Source organism: Alosa alosa, chromosome 1 (genome assembly GCF_017589495.1).
Source record: "Alosa alosa isolate M-15738 ecotype Scorff River chromosome 1, AALO_Geno_1.1, whole genome shotgun sequence".
In the NCBI taxonomy this organism is placed as follows: Eukaryota; Metazoa; Chordata; class Actinopteri; order Clupeiformes; family Clupeidae; genus Alosa; species Alosa alosa.
The window spans coordinates 50,455,565-50,478,606 of NC_063189.1; the positions used below are offsets into that span (position 1 = coordinate 50,455,565).

A 23,042-nucleotide genomic window follows, 5' to 3' on the forward strand; every position below is an offset into this window, starting at 1 on the left:
GAAGTACAGTTTTGAAAAAGGTATATGGAAAGTTGCCGTTCCTCGGAAAAAATACTTTTCTACTCATGTGCGTTAGGCTTGTAACGCGTTAGGCCTACTACCCACCCTGGAAGATGAATCCGAACGTGAGAATTTTCATCACACTGTCGTTTCGTAGTCTTCGTAGTCTTGCTAGGTCTCTACCTCCTTCACTGAAGGACCACACGATGAAGAGGATGATGTTAAGGCCTAATGTATCAGACTCTGGAGCTTTTCTTTTCAAAAACCTGTCCATGTTGCTGACTAATTAACGGCGACACAACGCTATGAACACTAATCTGCTATCAGGTGCTGTAAATAGATGTCATACAGGCTATGTTCCAAACCATGATTGCAGCTTCGGCGTTAGAAAAAATAATCTGAACTATTTTCTCTGATGTGGCCTCCATTTACTTAACTGCGTAATAAAGCTAGAAGAAAGATTCCAAAATTATGCATTCATTTATTTCAATTTCATTTTATTAGCCTAGTTCCCGGTTGAGAAACACTGTAATAGACCATGTTTGAGTCATGGGCTTACTAAATGCACTTATACTAACGCTTCCATTTTGAGTTTTGGAGTCTTGCTGCTCTGACCTTGCTTTTTTAGTCCTATGAAACAAAGTCAGATGCTCAATAAAACTTTTGTTTTATTAACAAGTCAGGCAACTGAAATTAATAAATATTCGATCCTAAATGTTCATATTTCCTGCAGTATGACAATTAGTTTTGTCAGAGACCCTAGTTTTTTGATTGGATATTGGTAGCACAGTCACTTTCACTGGATTAGGCACTAAACCAAGAGCCTTTGGCTAGACGGAGGTGCTTAGTTGACTTATCAATCACCCTCCCCTTCTCACACCCATTGATCTACACTGGCAGACTCGGGCTCTCCTCATTTTTCAACATGAAATAATAAAAAAAAAAAACTTTGCAGATTTGCAGATGTAGAGTAGTTATAAAAAATACTCCGACTGTCTCAAAAAGCTGTTTGGTCGCTTTCTGGAGCCCTAATCCAAGAATGAGAATGACTTATGATTGCTTAGCATGCCTAATGCATGAGGACTATGGCACTCCCGATTAGCGGTCGGATCGGATTGGATTTGGGGCAGCCGTGGCCTACTGGTTAGCGCTTCGGACTTGTAACCGGAGGGTTTCTGGTTCGAACCCCGACCAGTAGGCACGGCTGAAGTGCCCTTGAAGTGCCCCCTCACTGCTCCCCGAGCGCCGCTGTTGTTGCAGGTAGCTCACTGCGCCGGGATTAGTGTCACATGGAACACAGGTGAGCAGTATGAAGTGATTGTGCTGCTTACAGTTCTCAATCACTGACAATGGCAACACTCCAACGTTTCCTTGTCACAAAAATCTTAAGCCATATGTGCTCATTTGATAAGCTAGCCATGGCTGTGACTGCCCAGTGTCTTACATACTGTATCACCATCATACACACAGTTGCAAAAAGTCACAACAACTCACAAAGAAATTCTCCTCCATCCGTATCACGACCCAATAAAAATAAGCTGCAAGAAAACATAATAATAGTTCAATTGAACATATTAATAATATCATTAGGAAGCCTAGCAAATATGTCCTTGTGTCACATTTAGAGTCAAACTGATCATGAAGTACAGTGAGTTTTTACCAGTCAACCCACATGTAGTTGACTGCAAATGCAGGGTCTTAAGTGAGATCATGGGGCCAGGGCTTCAGGGGAAGAGAAGGCTGAGTAGACCTAGAGCACTCCATAGTACAGTACAGCTGTCTTTTTGCATATTGACTTATATCAAAATAGTTATTTTATTTTGATATTAATGTTCACCTGCTTATTATTCACCTGCTTATTATTTTGCTTTCTGTATCTTAGTTGTAGCACTGTACTATGGATGAGCCATAAATGGTTGGGAATGCTGGACTGAACCCACTGCTACGTTTCTGACATGCATCCAGGGAAATGTATTTACAGCTTAGCTAACCTTAAATGGAAAACACAGACTTGGATTGGTATCGGTATTAGTAGATACTCAAAGTTGTGGCATATATCGGTATCTGGCATGAAAAAGTGATTCCATGCCAACGCCACTTTCAGGTGTGGATTTTCTGAGTTCAATGGACATTCAGGAGTGTTTGTGTATTCTACATTTATAACCATGGTTGCTAGAGTTCCATATAACCTATTGTATGCACATGGGCTGAACGTGTCAACATTTTTTCCAGTAAGTATATTTCTAATCAGGCTATTCACATGAACTTTTCACCACACATGTTTGGATTTCTTTATATTTGTGGGTTTCCTGAGTTAATACTAATGTCTGTTGAAAATTTCAGGTGGAAATATACTTACTGAAAACTAAATTGATGTGTTCAATACTTATTATGACCGCCGCTAGTGAAGCGGTCATATAGGGATTGTCAAAGTTTTTTTTTTTTTTTTCCACTGGGGCACATGAAATTTGGTGGATATGTAGCCTGAACTACCTGAACCGTGGCACTGAGGATGAAGAATCTTTTATGGTATGTTGGTCTCAAGGGCCCACATCAACCTGGCCCATAATCACTCATTTGTGATTTGCACCCCCCCGGTAAAAAATGAAAATGCAATATTATTCTGCTTTAATCGCCCCTATCTTCAGTTAAGATGTTCAGAACTGCACCAAATTGTATGTGTTTATGATTGACCTGGCATTCTCTGGGGGTATGCCAAGTTTAAGTAGAATTTCATCCATGGGGGGTCTAAAAAAAAATTAGGTTATGTGTACATTTAGTGACTGTACACTCATTGGCCTGTAGATGGCGGTGCACACATATACACATGCACACACACACACAGGCACCCACATACTATCGGTATTAGAGCGGCCCGATACATAATTACAAATTCAGTAGGATTAAAGAAAGCCAAAATAAATATTCATCATTATCATCATGGCTGCATTTCCAGTATTGGCGATAAGTAGTCGTTTGTCCACTAGATGGCGCATCGTTGCAGTGAGACGTAATTTTGTTGGAAGTTAAAAGTGGGTTGGAAAAACAATGGACGCCTTCCTACAAGGACTGTAGTTTACCGCGAGAGAACGTCTAATAAGGATAGGACGATGTTCACATGAAATGTAATTCCCATTTCTTCTTGAAGCCGAAATAAATCTGAGGATGTTTATTGGACATGCTTGGTTTTTACTGCAGGTACGTTAATCTTATAATATCAATAAGGACCTAGGTAATGTTACCGTTAGTGTTGGTTGAGTGATGGAGGCCAATTTGATTGATTGCATTTGTTGAAAACTATAAATGCGGTTATACCAAGCAAATTGATAGCAGCACTGTAATTGTATCTTTCGACTGGCATTTGTTGCACGTGCTACAAAATCATTCTGTGCAATGGAAGATTTACCAACGTTACACCGGTCTGATACAGTTTTGCCTATACATGCGTGAGACTGAGACACCTGTTTATTTTGTTTTAAGTGTGTGCAGGGTGTGAGAGGGGAATCGATGTGCTTTGATTCCAGCTTGGTAGTTGTAGTCTGTGAAATTAAAAAGCACGAGTGTGTGAAGTATCCAAACAATGACACCTTCATTTCATTATGGCTGCTTTAGCAACACACCTTAAGCTACTGTGTAGTGGGTCCCATTTAGAAGTGGCTACTTCATTCGCTTTCCTTGACTCATGGAGCTCGCGTGAATTTTATTACAACTTTTCGCCACGATATGGCAGTTTAAGTCCGCTTGATACTGTAAGGCGTAAGCCATTGGTTTCCAAAGGAGATTTTTTGTGTCGCCAGCATAGCCTATTGACAATTTATGTTGTAAATAGGCCTACCTTATACGCCTACCTGTTGCTTAGGGAAGCTAACAGCTTTCTATTAGGATCTAGTTTGTTAGTTACAGTTTTGTCATAACTCCCTGATGCATTTTTGCATTTAGAATAGCCAGAGCGTGGATATCTCAATCGGAAAATTAAACAATATCGGGTGCCTATGGACTAGGCTGGGTGAACCCAGTCTGATCTGCCCACTATTTATTTTTTGATTTCTTAAAAGATTGAGCTTGGTCTGGGGAAAGCCAGACTAGCCATGGACCTCAGTTACACAATGCAAGGGAACATGAATCAGCCTATATTTGCACGAACAATAACGGACAACAGCTCTTCAACTTTGGCCCGTTAAAATGTGTATGAACAGTCTAGCATTTCATCAAGACCCATTTGGACATGTCAGTTATTTGCACCACTGGTTAGATGCAAAACAGCATTTTGTTTCAGACTACTGTTACTTAATTTGTGCATTAACAATAACGTTTCAGACTACTGTTACTTAATTTGTGCATTGACAATAAAGTATTACATGAACTAAAGATGACTAAAATCTTATGTAGAAGAAGAAACATTCACAAAAAATCCATCCCTCCAAAAATGACCTTTGTTTTTGATAGCTGTTGAAAACGGCATGGAACTGACAGAGATGTTTTTGTTTATAAATAAATAAATAAATAAATACATAAATAAATAAATAACATTATGCTGATACCTTTTGCTTTTCCCAAATACAATGTAGCCTACAGGTGTAAGTGAGCTTTCATCAATTCAGTTGCAATGGATGAACTACCCTACTTGTGATTGTTTAGCGATTTTAAAGGTTTTATAACAATGCTACATCTTCTTTGGCTATTCTACAATCTATTCACCTTTTCAGCACTTTCTGTGCAGCCGCACACACACACACTCAGGCATGCCAAACAAGCATACACAAAAGTTTCAAGAGTGGGGGATGGAGTAAAATATGGAGACAAGTTGAAGTGTGATTTATTTTTGCGGAACGGATGTACAGGACTGAGCGGCGGTCATATTTTGTACTTCTATGCGGTACATCTAGTTTACCTTGCTGTACAAACAACTGGAGGTAGATGTTAACATATGATCCAAAATAACAGATTTAGGGAAAAACATTAAAACTGTGTAACAGTTGTGTTAGCCTTAGTATAGACATTTGACTTTTTAGTGAAGTTTAGCATCTCATAGCTCATTACTTTCTCACATTTTTTCCAGCTTAGTTGCTATTATTTGCAGTCTTTGTTCGCTGAAAAGCAGTTTCTCCACTCTTCTGTTATGGGTTCTTATGCTTGTCAACAAGTACATTGTTGAGGTGGATGTGGAATGGCAATGGTTTGTCCAGCAGTTACTGAATGATTTTCTCTAGGAAACTATGGGTGTTGTTAAAAATCATACTCCAAATGGTAAAATCATGCACTATACATTGGTTTGCCTGATCTATTACAGCAGTATTTTCTCAGATTCCTAACCTTTTCTTCCTTTTCCAGGAGTTCTTTGACCATGCAAAGAAACTTTGGGACGATGAAGGAGTTAAAGCATGTTACGAGAGATCCAATGAATACCAGCTCATCGACTGTGCACACTAGTGAGTTCTGAAGTTTGTTCTTGCATTCCACAATATCTGTATATTTGTAGGTGTATACACAAAGGAGGAATGTTAGTTTAATTTTTGGAGTAACAGGACAGCCTGCGGTACATTGATGATGTACCTCACTGAAACTGTAAACAATTTTGAACATGTAAGTGATTTGCATGTCAGTTCTTTGGTAAAATCAACAAGAAATAAACAAATGATAAACAGTTTTTTAGGTTGTGTTGGGTAAAGACATATCAGGTCTTCAGACTGTTCACGCAACAAATTGCACATGTGCGATCTGCAAATTTACCAATGTTTTTTTTTTATTAATGTTGAAAAATTGAGAGGGAGCGAGTCTGCCAGTGTATGCCATTGTGTGTGAGAAGGGGAGGGTCCCGGAGTAATAAGTCAAGTTCAGTCTAACCAGAGGCTCTGGTTTTTAGCGAACAGTGAACCAACCAGTAAAGCTGACTGTGCTACCAATATAAAATCAGAAATTCAGGGTAACAGTACCATCTCAAGCCAAGCCAGTGTGAGACTGCAGCTTTATTGTTGATACCGGGGTAATGTTACCCACAGTCAAATAAGAATCCCACATAGCTGTGAGTGATGCCAGTTCACACACATGGAAAATCACAACATACTTCCCCCCAACAATGATCTATCCATCCAGTTAGTATTAACAGAGATAAGAATGTTACAAAACCCCATAACCTTCTAATGGCCTACGTATGTTTGTGTCCTTGGGGTGAACACAATCAGACACCCTACAACAAACTCTTCATACTCTCTGGAAATTTCCACAGAGGGAGGCATCAGGGACACAGAAGAATGAAGGGAACCATTTTCTCATAGCACATATGCATGGTTAAAAAAATCAGTAAATGAGAACCATATATAAAAATTATACCACACATCATTGACTACGGTCCCATGCACACCATATTCCGATATTCCAGACCAGATTCTGGTTATGGCAATATTCAGAATAAGATGTGTCCATGTCCAGCAGAAACAGGAATGTTTCCGTTTACATGTTAATCAGCATTTTCTAAATAAAACAGCGACGTGCAGTAATAGTACAGTGTTTCCCACAGAATTTGATTGAATTAGTGGCGGTAGCATGACTTGGTAGTGTTATGGCGGTAGCAAGATTGTCTTGGTAGTGTTATGGCCGGGATTCTATTTATAGCCGGGCCTCGGATAATAGCTGGGGCCGTGCTTGTGCTTACGGAGCCTGTAAGTAAATAAAAGACCCCGGCCATCATTTGAGGATTTAGCCTACAGTAGGCCTAGATGAGTAAATAATAAGACTACAAGATAATTTATAACTCAAGCGAATTGTTCAAACATATCATGGCACAAATTAAGTTCAATGTTTAGATTTATCTGGACGTGTTTTAAGTTGGCTACAGCCTGTAAATAGGCCTAATGATTTTTGAAAACGAACTTCTGTGGTCATATGCATTTCACATAGGCAAGCAGGACAATTTGGGAGTTTATTGACTGCATGGAAACAATAATACTTAGTGTCAAGCAGACCTACCATTTGCATTTATTTAAGTTATGAACATCAAACGCTTAAGTGAAATCTCAACCTTATAGTGATTGATAATATTGTAGCCTATGCGCTGTGTTTAAGCAGGCCTTGAACAAAGGGTTAATTTATAGCCTACAGGTAGAAAAAAAGAAAAATGATGATAATATAGCCTAACGTTAGCTAAGTTTGCCTGCTAGCTAGCTAATCAGTATACGGTCTCCCAATGGGAATTTATGTGATCTATTTACCAGTGCATTAGGGCCTCTCTGTCTAAATAATAGGCCTGTATACTTCTCCTTATTCAGTGTAAACTTTGAAAAAGATATATTGGTCCTTTCACACTGTCAGTTCTTGCAGTTCATTACCGAGTAAAAAAAAGAAAAAAAACAGCTGTTCAGGCGGGCTCATAGAATTGGAACTGTATATGAAATGTTGCGCTGAACTTACCAAAATGGCGCCCTGTCGAGCTCAGAGCGTACTTCATGCCTATGACTTAACTGATCTATCTTGCTCTGCTCTAGAATTTTTGGTCATGACACTGTCATGAACAGTGTTTGGAATAACGCCGTTTAAAAGAACGGCGTTAGGTAACAACATTATTTTTTCACTAATGGGGTAATCTAACTAATTACTTTTTCCGTCGTTACAACACTGTTAACGTTACTGGACGTTAAATGCCGTGCGTTACTATGCATTGATTGAATAAACTGTGTAATCCGAACGCACCCTGGCTCACAGCTAGTGAGGAGGTGGGTTAATAACAACGTAAGCGATTATGATTGGCTAAGGCAGAGTCATGATGGTCATGAGCGTTTCATAATAGCCAATCAGAGCCAGTGTTTTTGCACACTTGCCAGCACACGTGCCACACACACACACAACAGCTAAAATAGAGATTCGACGAAACAGCAGAGATCAGGAGCAATCCGAAAAGTTGGCATTTTCAAGGTGGAGATATACTTAAAATTCATCAAGGGAAGAACGTGCATGTAATGTGTACATTATGTCCAGGAGCGAAGACTTTGTCAACATCCATTGTAAGCAACTCTAATTGAATGAAGCATCTCACACACGCATCTAAAGCTAGTGGCCAAAAACACCGATACCTCCACCACAGATGATAGTTCGCCATCCACTAGCAAAGAAGCACTCGGAGCAAAGTCCTCCAAGCAGCAAAAGCTAGATCTTTCTGCCTCACAACAAAAACCTATGACACAGGCTGAAGTCAACCGTAGGTCTGTCGATGTGCAATATCTTGAATTTCAGCAAAAAAGATATTGCACATCGATTAGACCTTCGGTTGACTTCAGCCTGTGTCATAGGTTTTGTTAAAGAAAGATCTAACTTTTACGATCAATAAAGTATCTATCTATCTATCTATCTATCTATCTATCTATCTAATAAATATCGAAAGTTATGTAGCCTACAAACACCTGTCTGTTCAACTGGCTGCTCAAAACTGCTCAAAAAATCCAATTTCTTTGACATATAGCAACTTTTTTTTGTAACAGTAATGCAAATAGTTACTTTCCCTGGTAACGAGTTACTCTTATGATAGAGTAATTCAGTTACTAACTCAGTTACTTTTTGGAACAAGTAGTGAGTAGCTATAACTAATTACTTTTTTAAAGTAACGTTCCCAACACTGGTCATGAAGGTGTCATAAACAAGTCATAAACGTTTATGACATAAAGCTTCTGTTAGTAAGTGACATTCGTTTTTTTCATAACAAGTTATGGTTAGGATTGGGGTTAGGTTTAGGGTTAGGATTAGGGTTAGAGGTTAGGATTAGGATTAGGGTTAGGTTTCATGTGTCATGACAGTGTCATCTGTTCATGACAGTGTCATGTCACCCTAATGTCGATACTGTCAAGTAAAGTGTTACCCATTTTTTTGTATGTTGGTCTTAACCCTTTAGCCGCCAGGGTTTAAATTGGATTTTCACATCAAAATTTCAAAAGCAATGGCTTGACAGTAGTCAGAGATAAAGTCCTACTGTAAATGTGAAAATCACTGAGTATGAACAAAAGTTTAAAAAGGGGGTAAATGTACTCATCTAATTTGCATATAATGACGTCACTGGATGGCAATCAAATACTAGATGTTGAACATATTTGAGCAGTTTTACTTTCTTTTTTGTCATTCCACCCACATAACAAATGAACAGGAAAACAGTGACATGTAAACCAACAATAGTAAACTATTACTATAACCATAAATCTTATGCTACTATACAATAAAGTAGCCCGGTCAAATAAGTTTCTATCGCGGGTGACTTTGTAGTTCTTCAGAGAACTATTTTTACAACTCCTGCTGTACCACGTCCATTACGGACACTATCTTCACTATTACCACTGGCACCTCCAGCTTTGTTGGGCAGAGGGTCGAAATAAGCATGTCATGCTTAGTGAACACTGTCGCAAAGATGCACCTCCATTCACAGACGCACCGTGACTATCACTGTCAATAGACGATCGATTGTATTCTCCAAAAGGCAGATATTCTCCTTCAGAATCAGAGTAGGTGAAAAACAGACCCAAGACTTCATCACATATGACATTTTTTTCAACATTTGATGTATTTCTGCTTCAATTTGTGCAAAACTATGGCCCGCATCACTTCCGCGTTATAGAGGAAATGAATGTGTGTTTCTCGCGTACTTCCTGAAAACTTTCACAAACAAACATGAGCTTCAATTGAAGCTCTGGATGTCTGCCAACTAATGGTAAAGAGTACAAATCAGATTTTACACTGTACTCGAGTCTATCGTCTGTTTTATTCAGTAATGGCGCTTGTCGGAATATTGCGACTTAGGCGGTTAGAGGATTAAGGGGCCATGTCAACCCATCCCATAACCATTCATTTGATGTATAGCGCCACCTAGTTGAAATGAAAAAGCAAAAATTAGGTTTTGTAATCGCAGGTAACGCTGACATGGTCAAAACTGCACAAAATTGGAGGTGTAGGATCATTATGACATCCTCTGAATGCAAGGCAAGTTTCGTGGAATTCCGTTCATGGAGGACCATACAATAAATTAATATGTGTACATTTAGTGACACACACAAACACACATAAAGATACATGCACACACAACACACACGCAGGCACACACACACACACACACACACAGGTATGCACACACTCACACACACGGACACATGCACACACACACACACACACACACACACACACACACACACACACAGGTATGCACCAGAGCTAGTGAGTTATGCTGATGGAAGAGCGGAGCTGATGGAATTTTGTTGGAGCGTTGAACGCTTTTTAATTTAGAGGTCGGAGCGGCCGCTCTGTCCAGCTCCAATTTTGCTCCGATACCGCTCACACCACGAGTCTGAGGCATGCCCAAATCCACCCAGAATTCTCGTCTTCCTAATAACACCAAGACCGTTAAATTTCAAAGATTGGCGATTGTAAGTTCGTTGGGGATGGAGTTCGCTAAATATTTTAGAAAGGAAACTGATAAGTCATACAAGTGTACTATTCCTACAAAACAACTAGATACTAACAATGTAGAGCAAGAACAACCATGTGTCCACTGTCAGAAAAGATTAATTTTGGAATCTAACAAGACACATTTTGTGGAAACATGAGTGTGTGCTACGGAGAGCAAAGAAAAATGTGAGCAATTTGAATATGCTTCATATCAAGTAGAAGGTTAAAGTAAAACTTGGATGCCTGTATTCTTTAGGCAATTAATCCCACTGATCTCTTTATTTGTAGGCGTATGTGTATTGATGTTGCCAAGCTTGTTCTTGTTGCGCTATCTTTTAAAATAAATGTTCTATGAGTGAAGGATATTGCCGATGCTCTTAGTTCTTTGCGATTATTTCTACCTCTTTTAAATGTGAGCGAGCGTGGAGTGATTTCACTGGAGCGGGAGGATTTTTAAGTGGAGTGGGGAGCGAAATTGAGCGGAGCGACCTGATGCGAATTTGAGTGGAGGATTGGCCGATATTTGCACCACTCAGCTCTGCTCACTAGCTCTGGTATACACACACACACACACACACACACACACAGACACATAAAACACACACAAACACACATGCAGGCAAACACCCCCCCCCCCCCCCCCCCCATACACACACAAGCGAAATCTCACACAAAGAGAAGCACAAATACACAAAAGCAAATGCACACATGCACACACTCATTTACATACACAAAAGTTGCAAGAGTAGGGGATGGAGACAAATTGACAAGCGTGATTTATTTTTGTGGAGAGAATGTGCAGGACAAAGCAGGGGTCATATTTTGTACCACTTTGCGGTACATCTAGTTAATCTTTTGAGGGGTATATATCTTGCCTGGTAAGCCAAATTCATTCACGAGTGAATAGTAGTCTGGTCACTCACGATTGGGAATCCTTTACAACGCTAGCATGGTGACGAGCATAGACATATCATTAAGGGTGCTTGCTGAAAGCAACACACTTATTGTTCTTCTTAAGTTTTTTTTCTTATTAAGTGTGCTTGCTGAAAGGAGGAGAACATTAGGTATACATTTTCACATCCATGGTGTACAAATCTAAACTATGATTATTGTTTAATGTCATGATGGGAGAGTAGTATTGTGCTGTTTTGTTGAAAAGACATACAAGTCGTTGCAGTTGTTGTGTAACTTGTGAGTTTACTTAGGGCCCGTCCACACGGAGACGCTTTTTAGGTTTAACGCAGGGGTTTTGCTTCGTCTTGGCCGAGCATCCAAACGAATCCTGTAAACGCACTGCCCGAAACCGCACTTTTCTGAAACCTGGTCCCAGAGTGGAGAAATCTGAAACCGTAGCCCGTTTGAATTCGTTTTAGACAGCTTAAAACCAAGACATCCTTCTTAGCGTGATCGATGATGTCATCGCCACACCTCAGCTGCCCTGGACTTGCACTTATAGTATTGCCTAACAATACTAGTTTTCATACATGACATTACCTACGATTACACTCCGTAAGATAAATATCACAACTGGTGCTGCGCAGCGCCGATAGCTTTTGACTTGGTGGACTGAACACTGTTCTGCGTTAGCCAAATAAAGGACGGGACTGCACCCTTCACAAACCGTAAAATAAAGTTTATTAGTTTTACAGTTGACTACAGTTGACCGTTCACCATCAGTCCACACAAACAATTCTGGTTTCCTTACACTAGCCATTTCGTCATAGCCTATTCTGTCTGTTTGTAAAGCACAAACTTTGGTCAATTTCTGTAAAGAAACAGTGCCACCTATAGGCCTGGGGTATGAAGTAACGTGTTGAGTCGTGTTGAGATGGATCCGTTTGGATGCAAATATTCTTGATGCGGTTTCAGGGAAGACGGAGGAAAAAAAGATCGGTTTCGTATGTGTGGACTAGCCCTTAAGTTCCATACTCATGAATATGAATAGCTGTTTCTGTAAACCTAGGGACAATAAACAGCCATCTCTGTGGAGCATGCACGGCGTGAGACACTGGAGAGGTTGAGGCCTCCAGAACGCCGCAGAGGAATTGATCCAATAAAGCTCATAAAATGTATTTTTAGATTGGAATGCAAAGTATATCCTGCCATCGGATTATTAATAACAAAGAAACGGACTTTAAAAACTTGGGCCACATAACGGACCAGCTGGCCACCACCAGGGTGAACGCTTTGAAAGAAATGCCGAACACCGCTAAGATGGAGGATGGACCTGGATAAAAAACTTGACAAATGGTTGGATATGCACGCGGCAACAAACACTCTTCTCTCGTCACTTGTAAAACTAGTAGACTCTATTGAAAACATGGTAGAGGTACTAGGTGAGGTGCATGATCAGGAGGCCTGTTTGGATAAACAACAAAGCTCGACTGGTGAATTGCAAAAGAAGCTTGACCAGGCCCTGGAATACATCGAATTGCTTGAAAATCGTCAAAGGGAGAAAAATCTAAAACTTCTCGATGTCCCAGAACATTCCGAAAAAGCAGCCGAGATAATACCTTTCTTGGTGAAATTGTTTAACACCGAATAGGGGATGAAACTTAAGGAAGCCAACTTGGAGAAGGCCTATCGGTTGCCCCCGAGGCATAATACTTTGGGTGCTTAATTTCCAGACAAAGATTACAATTTTGAAAGCCGTCAAAAAACAACAAACTCAAGGAGTTCCAGAGAAAGGGAATAAGAGCAGGTATAGGATTGTTCCGGACATGTCAGCGCAAACGTGGAGGAAGAGGGACGTGTTCTGGCCTCTGCGTGAACGTCTGCACAATATGCAGATCACAACTCCTTACACCAAACAATTTTGACAAGATTTGGGAAAGATTCTTGAAAGACTGGTGTCATTTGAGTAAAGCTTGAATGGGGGGCATTAGTTAAAAGACTACAATCTTTCAAGAATCTTTCCCAAATATAGTCAAAGTTGTTTGGTGGAAGGTGGCCATAAGATGAAGTATCCAGCAATTTTGATAGTCCAGGATGGAGAGGATGATCTGCATTACTCCAACTTACAACAGGCAGAAGCGGAACTATTCAAACGATTCCCAGCACTTGGCCAGGCTTCTGGAGTTTAATACGGGGCAGACATTGTTAAGAAGACACCATGGTGGTCTGGATATACCTTTTGCGTTTCCTTCACCTTCTCTAAATGATAGCAGGCCAACTGAATGTACATATATTTTTATTTTTATTACTATTATTATTATTATTATTATTATTATTATTATTATTATTTTTGCTTATAAGGCTTCAAGTTTTGTTAAAAGGAAGAAAAGGGGAAAAAGATTTATATCGAGGACATCTAGCCTATGTTTTGGACTTGCCCTCTATTGATTAGAGTTCTCAACGGGCCTGAAAATTACAACCTGACACGACCCGGCCCGTGGCTTTTAAAGCCCGGACCCGATGTAACCCGACACATCGACATGAATTATCTGCCCGAACCCGGCCCGCGGCCCGACATAAAACATACGTTTTGACTGTTAAACCCTGACTTAGGTGAAGATTCAACACATTAGCGTGACAATTTACTTAAATAGGCTACATGTCGTTGGGAAGCTTAGTTTATGGCCATTAATGTGAGCACAATAACTTAATTTTGTAAATTGTACCAAAGCGACTGGTTTCGCCTTGCAGGGTCACATATTTCATCAGCACCTTACATTTTGAGCATTGCACATAACCTGTAGAATTTCCATCAGAATCCAGCACCACTCCAAACACTTTCCAGACCTCTGATTTTCCCACTCCTGTAGTAGCGATGGTGAATTCACCTGCGGCAAGTTTACTTTTCACCAACTCAGGCTAAAGGCGTGCACGCAGCGGTGTCAGGTCTGCCCCCGTCCCTCTCCATAATGCACGTTGCACGCAGTAACCAGACTTTCTTTACGGTGAACAGCAGCGATGATTAATAAATGTTTTTTTTTCACTGAGCGGAAAAGATTAAGCCCGAGGTCCGACCCGACCCGAGTCATTTGCTTATATTTTCGACCCGAACCCGGCCCGAACCTGCGGGTCCCGTCGGGTTTGTCGGGCCGACCCGACCCGTTGAGAACTCTACTATTGATAGCCTGGGTGTCATTGCGAACTTAGTCCCGCCCACAACATTTGAGGTCGGGAAGTTCAGTCTGGCATTGCTCCATTGTGGAGCAAGTATGCTCGCCCTAGATCGGGCGGACCAATCAAATCGGGCTTTACGATGATGGGCAGGTGAGCAACAGCGCCTGGTCTATCAAGTCATCTGAGCACGCTTAGATTAGGCTTATGTTTGAAACAAAAACGCTGTGGCTAGAAGGATACATGGCTTTTAAGACCCCATATGGAAAATGCATATTATTTAATAAGGTTTTATCACTGAAAACGATTATTTCTGAAAACTTTGGCCAAAGTTGAGATGTGGGAAAACTTGTGGTTTCACTTTCATCAAGGGAAAACAGCGCTGTTGCATTGCGACATGTCCCTTGTTCGTTTGAATTCTCTGATTGACCACCTGTTCGAGGGATTTGCGACAGCCTTTCCCAGTTGTTTAACATGTTTGTAGCATATCAGTGTTCAACAAAATTATTTTTAAAAACGGAGGGGATATAGGCTCATCAGTTTTTTCCTAATAGCCTACTGCGTATCTCTTAGATTTCGCTAATGAGTGTTGTAGGCTAGGAGTTATTGGCGGCACTAACTTTTCCAAAAGACCAGAAAACATAGGTTAAGGCGAGACACGGCAGGTGAAAACATCGTTTTTTCATGCACTGGTCAATTTCGAGATTTTGAGCTAGTATGTTACTTTAGCATGTATTCTATCACACTACTACAACAAAAAAGTCCGATTTACACATGTAGGTGTTTATTTCATTATATTGTGTCTACTCGCGCCTGTATATTTCTCCTAAATTCAGCAAAAGTTAGCATTCTAACCTTGCATGGACTCCCGCGACCGTGGTCCAAAACATATCATGTGTACTACCGTTGGAAAGCTCTGTTTTTCCTGTATCACGCTATGTGATCCATATATGGACACTTCCTTTGTATCAGCAACTAATCGCGAAAGTTCAAAGGCGAAGTCTAGGCTGAGAACGAATCTCATTGGCTGTCTTTCAAGGCTGTTTTCTCAAAATTAGTTTCCTCTCACACTCTGAGCTCAAAACTCCACTTCAGAAGCATTACATACACCAAACTTTCTAGACTTATGCCTAACTATATGTCGAAGATTTCTACAGAGGGGTTTGTTGATATATTATTCCTAGCCTGACTTAAATGGCATTTTATGCCTAAAAACATGGAAAAAAATCGATTTTTAGGGCTAGTGACATCATTTTCTGATTTACAGGATAACAAAAGTAGATATTCATAAATCCCTCTGTAAATGTTTCCCCATCTAATTTCTGAACACAATGAAAACATAATTTTGAACCTGGCTGTATCCAATGCTCAGGTTTAGGTGCCTTAAAATGTATGCAAATTAGCGCATATTTAATTAGATAATGCCTAATTTGCATATGTAAACATTAAATTACAGCAAACTTGTAATACATTTTTTTCTCATATTAATGTAAGTAATCAACTGGGGAAGTTTCATAGTGATATCTGCTTGTTAAAAAAATTACCCTATTCACCTGTAGTGTCTCGCCTTAAGGCATTTGTGGATAAGAAGGATGGTTCGTGTGTTTTCTTCCTACACCTCACAGTAAGCTATTTCGTTGCTCTGATTGGTTAGGTCTATCCAATTGTGTGCAGAGGCATTCCCCCCCTGTATCGGTTGAAACACGCCCCATAATTATATCCCAATGGAGCAGTATCAGACTCATATTCTGACTAGAATTGAGTATGACTGCGTCAGGCTAATCTATTGAGGCTGCAGCCTAACTATTTGTGTTGGATTAATAAGGGCCTAGCTATATTGATTTTGTTGAGTGCTCAAGAACCGAGAGACTATTATGCTTTGGTATGGATGCTTAAATTGGCAATCAATGTGTTAAGGATGCCTTATTTTCTGTTTATTTATTTTTTCTTTTACCTCCTTTTCTCTCTCCTCTTTCCCCTTCTCCTGGAACGTCTCTCCCTCACCCGCGGAGTGTGTGCGCATGTGAATGATCGAGGGAGAGAGAGGAAGTGTGTTTGTGCCTGGATGTGTGTGTGTGAGTGGATGAGTGTGATGAACTGTAATGGAGTGAATGGTGAGTTGGGGGGCAGGTCCAAGAGGGGTGTATGTTATTTAGGAGACACACTGTAAAATTACTTTTATGTAAGATCAATACAATTTATTAATTGTGGCTTTCATCTTGCAACTCTCCAAAGGTTTTTTCCCCCATTTTCCAAGAAACATCTTGATGACCCCTAACGCTTTTGGGATGATTCTTCATAGAATCAAAAGTATAACTTTTTGGAAGTGGCACTTTGGTACGGTTACATCTGGCAAACATAGCATTACTGTTAGGGCTTGCAGGCAAAGACCCAAATGCAGACCAGATACGTTGCATAGTTCAGTTTTTATTTTGTATTTACAAGCAGCCAAAATTAAGTAAAGCACAAACAAGTCACTGTCGTATTATGCAAGCACATATTAATCAATCATGCTTTCAATATGTCATTCTTATCAATATATCATACTTTACATATTGAAACATTTTAAAACACTTATAATCACAGGCCCAAAGACAAAGTATCCTTTGTTTTCTTACTAAGGAAAAGTAAGAGTGAATACTGGTTTTGAATTTTTGATTGTAAAAAATCAAAACAGCAATACTATGTCCCGACAGTCATGCTAATGAAGCAACTTTAATTGAGTGAGGGGTGAGGTACATATGTGAGGTGTGTGTAAGTTATGGAGTAAAGTGTGTGAATGACTATTTGGAAATGTGAGTGACTTGCTTTTACAGTGTGTCATAATGCTTCCATTCATCATATTAAGAATTTATCTGTGTGAAGTTGGCACCCCAAATGAGTCCTATGTCGTGGCAATTCATTTCGAGATATATGGATTTGAATGCAGAGAGTCTCGAAAAATTCTAAATTATGTATTTCCTAATTTCACCTCGAACACATTCCTTAACCTCTTATCTATCACTCATTGACATATCTTACTGTAAAACGACCTAGAAATATGATTTTGAAGGCTAAATGTGTCTTGTTCAGATGCTTGCTGTGTAAGAAGAGAAAAGTTTCCGTTTTCTTTAGTCTGATAACTTCGTGTTTTGGCGTTTGGCCTCTTCAAGAAGTCATCATAAATAGGCTATCCACTCATAGTTATTCTGAAGAATTTTTTTTTTATTTTAGTCAAGAGATTTCGGAGGAGAAACACCAACCTGTTGCTGACCAGTTTCCTCACAGAGATTGCACCCGAATGGTCCGATTCAATAGGGTCATTTCACGTCAATTCAACCAGGGCCCACGCACTTAGGTCTCAAAGAATTCTGAAAAAATGACCAGGTGTACCTGTGTTTCCCAGGAGACATTGTAAAATTACTTTTTTGTAAGATCAATACTTTCCAAGATACAGCCAGTTTTACGGGGGTAGGGGGGGTGTTGATTTTGTTTGGCCTCTTTTTTTGTCAAAGTTCACAAGCCCATAGCGCAAGAACTAAACCATGTAGGAGGCTCAAATTTTGCATCCTGGTACATAAATAGGAATAGTAATAGTAAAATCGTCAAGTTTGGTCTGGATGATCCTGCATGGTCATAGCTGTCCCTCAAAGTTGATCAAAATTGTATTGGAGTTTTTGGCTGGGCTGTTTACGCCTTCAGAAGACATATTTGTACTCAACATAGGCTCTTGATTTATGTTCCTTATTGAGATGAGTAGAAACACTCTCACATAAATAAATGTATTTATTTAAATAAATTCATTTAAAGCTGATTTTCTCAAAAATGTTGTCGAACTGGACTCATTTTGTTGTGGCACGGCCAATATAATGAAAATATGAATACAAGTATTTTGATTTGTTTGTGCATCGCTTGTGCTTGATTATGCAAGCAAAATAAACATTTGAACACAAACCGTCTTAAGGATATTAAACTTTGTTTAGTGACCTGGAGTCACCCAGCACCCCATCAACACCTAAATGACTTCAAAATAGTTGGAATTGTTTGTGCTTCATTTGTGCATGATTGTGCAGGCAAAATAAACATTTGTGCACCATTGTTTCTTATGTTATTAACCGTTATTTGCTGGCGAGTGACGTCACTCAGCACCCCATTAACACCCAAATGACTAGAATTGCTAGAATTGTATCTCTGAGGAACTGCAAGAGTGGGCTTGATCAGGTACAGTTTGCCAAAAGGATTGCAACAGTACCTCATTTTTGAAAATCACATGGCACACGGATCAAAAGTTATCTGCATTAACATAACATCCAATAAGCCAAAATGCATAAATAAAGCAGTTGCTGTGCTGGTTGCTAGGGTAATCATGCTTGTTGCTATGGTTGTTGCTAGGGTCACATTATAGTGGTGGTTGCTAGGGTGTTGCTAGGGTCATTAAGATGGTTGCTAGGGTGTTGCTAGGGAAATTAAGATGGTTGCTAGGGTGTTGCTAGGGTATATCTGGTGGTTGCTATGCTAAATAATGTGGTTGCTATGCTGGTTGCTAGCAAATTAACCAGGTTCAAGTCAAGTGAAGGCACCAGGATACCAGGATGTGGCACCAGGATAAATTATGCTGGTTCAACAATGTCTAATTTAATCAGGCATCTCGAAACTCACCCAGATAGGTCAGTCACTTACTAATGCAAGAGACTTAGCATATATATCGTCACAGGTAACAAGCTAACCATCGCAAAGTGTTAGGCAGATTGCAGTGTTGTGCATGAACGAGTTCAAAAGAACGCGTTCATTGAACACGCTCATTTTTTCGCGAACGTTGAACTGAACGCAACACATTTTTTAATAAAGAACTTGAACGTGAATTAGTTCACTTTATGTGTCATGAACGGCAGACATCACTGTAAATGAACGTTGGAATTTGTTTTCCATTGAAAACTGAGTGACATCTGTTTTCTCTTTTGAAACACAACGAGAGAAAGTTCCTCCCTCCTGTATTCTCGCTGGTGCCGCTTAAATCATGTATCACCAGACAGAAATGGTTTTGACATTGTGTGCGCCAATGCATTGCGGCAACGTGAGTGTCCGGCTGAGAATAGTTGAATAGCATACTGGCTTCCGCACAATGTTACCCGTGATGAATTGCAGCAGAGCGGGGTAGGCATAGCAACGAGAGAGGAGGGCTGGAGGGGAGAGAGAGAGAGAGAGAGAGAGACAGACCAAAGGCGAGTGAGAGAAAGCTGCAATTAAAAAAAAAGGCTAGTGGAAGTGATGGCACGGAGACTGGTCTACCTTGTCTGTACTGCTGCAAGTTTCATCACCTGGTAAGAAACTGACAATTGCAATGTCATGAGCGAATGTCTACAATGAGCAGCTTCAAAGAACGTATAGTGATTTCTAGCTCGTAGTGTGAAAAAAATATTTATTTGAATATCTCACGAAAAAAGTAAAATGAACTGAACTTTGAAGTAGTTCAGGATTAAAATTGTGAACTTTGAACGTGAACTGTTCACTTTGAGCATGAACTTGAACTAGTTCAGAAAAGCTGTGAACTGGCACAACACTGGCAGATTGCATCTTTATAGTTAGCCATATGATGTGACATACTAAGGTTAATATTTCACCAGGTCCGAGGGGCTAGAGTGATGTGTTAAGTAGCTGAAGATTAGACTATACAATGTCCTAAATTGGAGACCCGGTGTAAGTTCTGGATGTAAACAAAATTAAGCTAGCTCCAGCATGAGTGATATTTTTCCTGTCACAAGTTCACATCCACTCTTGGCTGCCCATATTTTATTTCAGAAATGACTGAAAACATGATAGAAACATTGCAGTATAGTTAAAGCTGCAGTTGGCAAGATTTTTTTGATCATATTCACTGAAACCACTATGCACCGTCAGAAGAACATAAATCAGCTTGTATTAGAGAAAAACTCGTACTTCTACCTCCACCTAGAGCCTGTTATTTGTTTTGCAAAAATCCACAGCTCCCAGTTCTTCTGGTCCAATCAGAGCAGGGCTGTGTGAGATCTGACTGTCAATCACAGTCTGGTGCAGTCTGGTGCGCACTGACGAGCACAAACTCGATGAGAGGGTGCTCAGTGGTAGTGGGGAAGGGACACGAGAGTTGTAAACATTCAAAAATTTGGCTGAGTCCCCTTAATCTGTCAGACTTTCCAACTGCAGCTTTAAGAGCTACCCTCCCCCCACCCCCTCATGACAAAAGACTCATGACAAAAGACTTGTTAGAAGACGTGAGACTTGACTTGAACTTGCCCCTCAAAGACTTGAGACTTGACTTGGACTCGAGCTCAAAGACTTGAGACTCGACTTGTGAAAAATGACTTGTGAACATATCTGCTGTATGGCAACTCACACCTCAAACACCATTATTAAGTTGATTACACCACCATAATCACCTGTATCTCGAGTGATGATGAGTCTGCTTACAGAGCAGACACATCTTGGTGCCAGGACAACAGCCTGCTGCTTAACGTCAGCAAAACCAAGGAGCTTATAGTGGACTATACTGTAGGAGACTGCAGGAAGAGGAGCACACACACATCTACATTGGGGCACAGCAGTGGAGAGTCCGCTGCTTCAGATTCCTTGGAACTAACATCAGCGAGGATCTGAGTGACACCATATAGGTATGGCCGCAAAGTCAGCAAGACAGCAGCTCTTCTTTCTTCTGTGGCTGCGGTTTGGTATGGATGGTGAAATACTGACCAACTTCTACCACTGTACCATTGAGAGTATCCTAACTGGCAACATCACAGAATGGTGATTGTTTGGTGCATTACACACTGTACACACACACCATTTCATCAACCCCCCCACACACACACACACACTCCATTACCCCTCCGCCCCCAGGTACACCCATCCTCCACACACCCCATTAATCCCCCCAACACACATATATACCCCCCTCCCCCACCTCACACACCATTACACACACCCCCACATACTAGGGCTGCTCGATTTTGGAAAAAATGAGAATCACGTTTTTTTTCTTGGTCAAGATTGAAATCACGATTCTTCAATGATTCTTTTTGAGTTTGAAAATAAAATGCATTTATTCTGCATTTCGGCAAAAAAATAACTGTATCTGAGAGTTTTCAAAATTCTTAAACTACACAATTAATGTTAAAAAAAAATAGAAAATGTTCTTCAAATTGAAAATTATGTTCAAATAAATGTGTATCCAGCTGTTCTGTAATTTCTGTAAAACTTTCAATGAAAGTTTAAATAAGACAGAACAACATTTTTAATGTAACGTTTTTTGTAAACGACACTCAACAAATTGCATTTTGTTCATCCAGTAATGGATTAAGGCTGGAAGGACTGGCCTAGCCCATCATACTAAAACAAACTTGACTTGAACTTCAGAATCATTTTAGGTGAATATGGCACATACTTAAAGATTTTTTTGCCAGAAACACCAGCCTGTTAACATGATCAGGCTTCAGAGATGAGCGCAAGCAGGAAACAATTTTTCCACTAGTGCTAAAGACTCGCTCTGAAGAGGAACTTGTGGCAGGAATACACAAATATTTCCTGGCCAAGTTTGAAAGACGTGGGTACATCATTTGGGTATCCCTCCACCACGTCAGAGGGTCCTCCACAGGATCTAGTGTCTCTGTCTGGAAGTAAGACTGGATCTCAAGAGCAATGGCTTGGTCCTGTTGTGGAGGAGTCCTTGCAGCCTTGTTTGTGGCGACCTTGAAGAAGCTGCCCAGGCCCTTTTTCCTCTTCTTGCAAGCACCAGCATCCTCTGTATCAGCAGGCCTAGCTGCTGTTTCAAGAGGGGCTTCCTAGAAGCAAAAAAAGAAAATGGGAAACAGTTGTGGGGTTAATATCAAAATATTGGCTTACAATGCACTTAATCTATTATTATTATTATTATTATTATTATTATTATTATTATTACCCTGATACTGGCAGCCATCAAATCCTTCATCTTCATTTTCAGTTGGTCTACAATTGATTCACGGAGGTCTTCAACATATTTTAACACTACACGCTACACTACACCTAGGAAGTCATTCAGTTTGAAACAGATCCTGAAAAACATGACAAGCTGCCATCATAGATAATTTGCTTAGAGATAATGAATGCAGTTCTGGGCTGTTCTACATCTCTGCCACACATTGATACACAGCCAAGGTAATGTTTCCAAGCAATGTTTGTGAGTTGAGCTGAGATGAATAAAATATTATATTATAGGCATAACATCATATATTTAGTAGGCTATGGCATAGTATGAAAAAGGGTCAATGGCATGATATGGCCAATGATATTGTCATAATAATTTAAATATCTGGTTATCTGGTTCACCGAGCTTAGTATCATCACTTATCTAACCCTCATCGGTTTTGTACACAAAAATAGCCTAGTTGTAGCCTGTACTCACCTATAATGGCCAGGTGCAGTCTGTGCCTGAAGCATTTGAGCCTCAGCCATCCATTGACCTCCGCCGCCAACTTTATGTTAGCGGCATTGTCTGTGGTGATGCAGACGAGCTTTCCCTCGTTTAATCCCCATTCCACCAGAGCTTCCCTCAGTCCATGGGCGATGTTGCG

At 40.2% G+C, this 23,042-nt stretch overlaps 1 protein-coding gene across 7 annotated transcripts in view; it reads left to right on the forward strand.

Annotated features, from left to right (window-relative positions):
- The window catches only part of LOC125296376 (guanine nucleotide-binding protein G(olf) subunit alpha), a 174,202-nt gene that overhangs the window by 77,049 nt on the left and 74,111 nt on the right, over nucleotides 1-23,042 (forward strand). For all 7 annotated transcript variants that reach the window (XM_048246263.1, XM_048246288.1, XM_048246280.1 and 4 more), the window contains one exon: nucleotides 5,332-5,429. In XM_048246263.1, coding sequence (XP_048102220.1) covers nucleotides 5,332-5,429 — 98 coding nt within the window. The remainder of the gene's footprint in view (nucleotides 1-5,331; nucleotides 5,430-23,042) is intronic.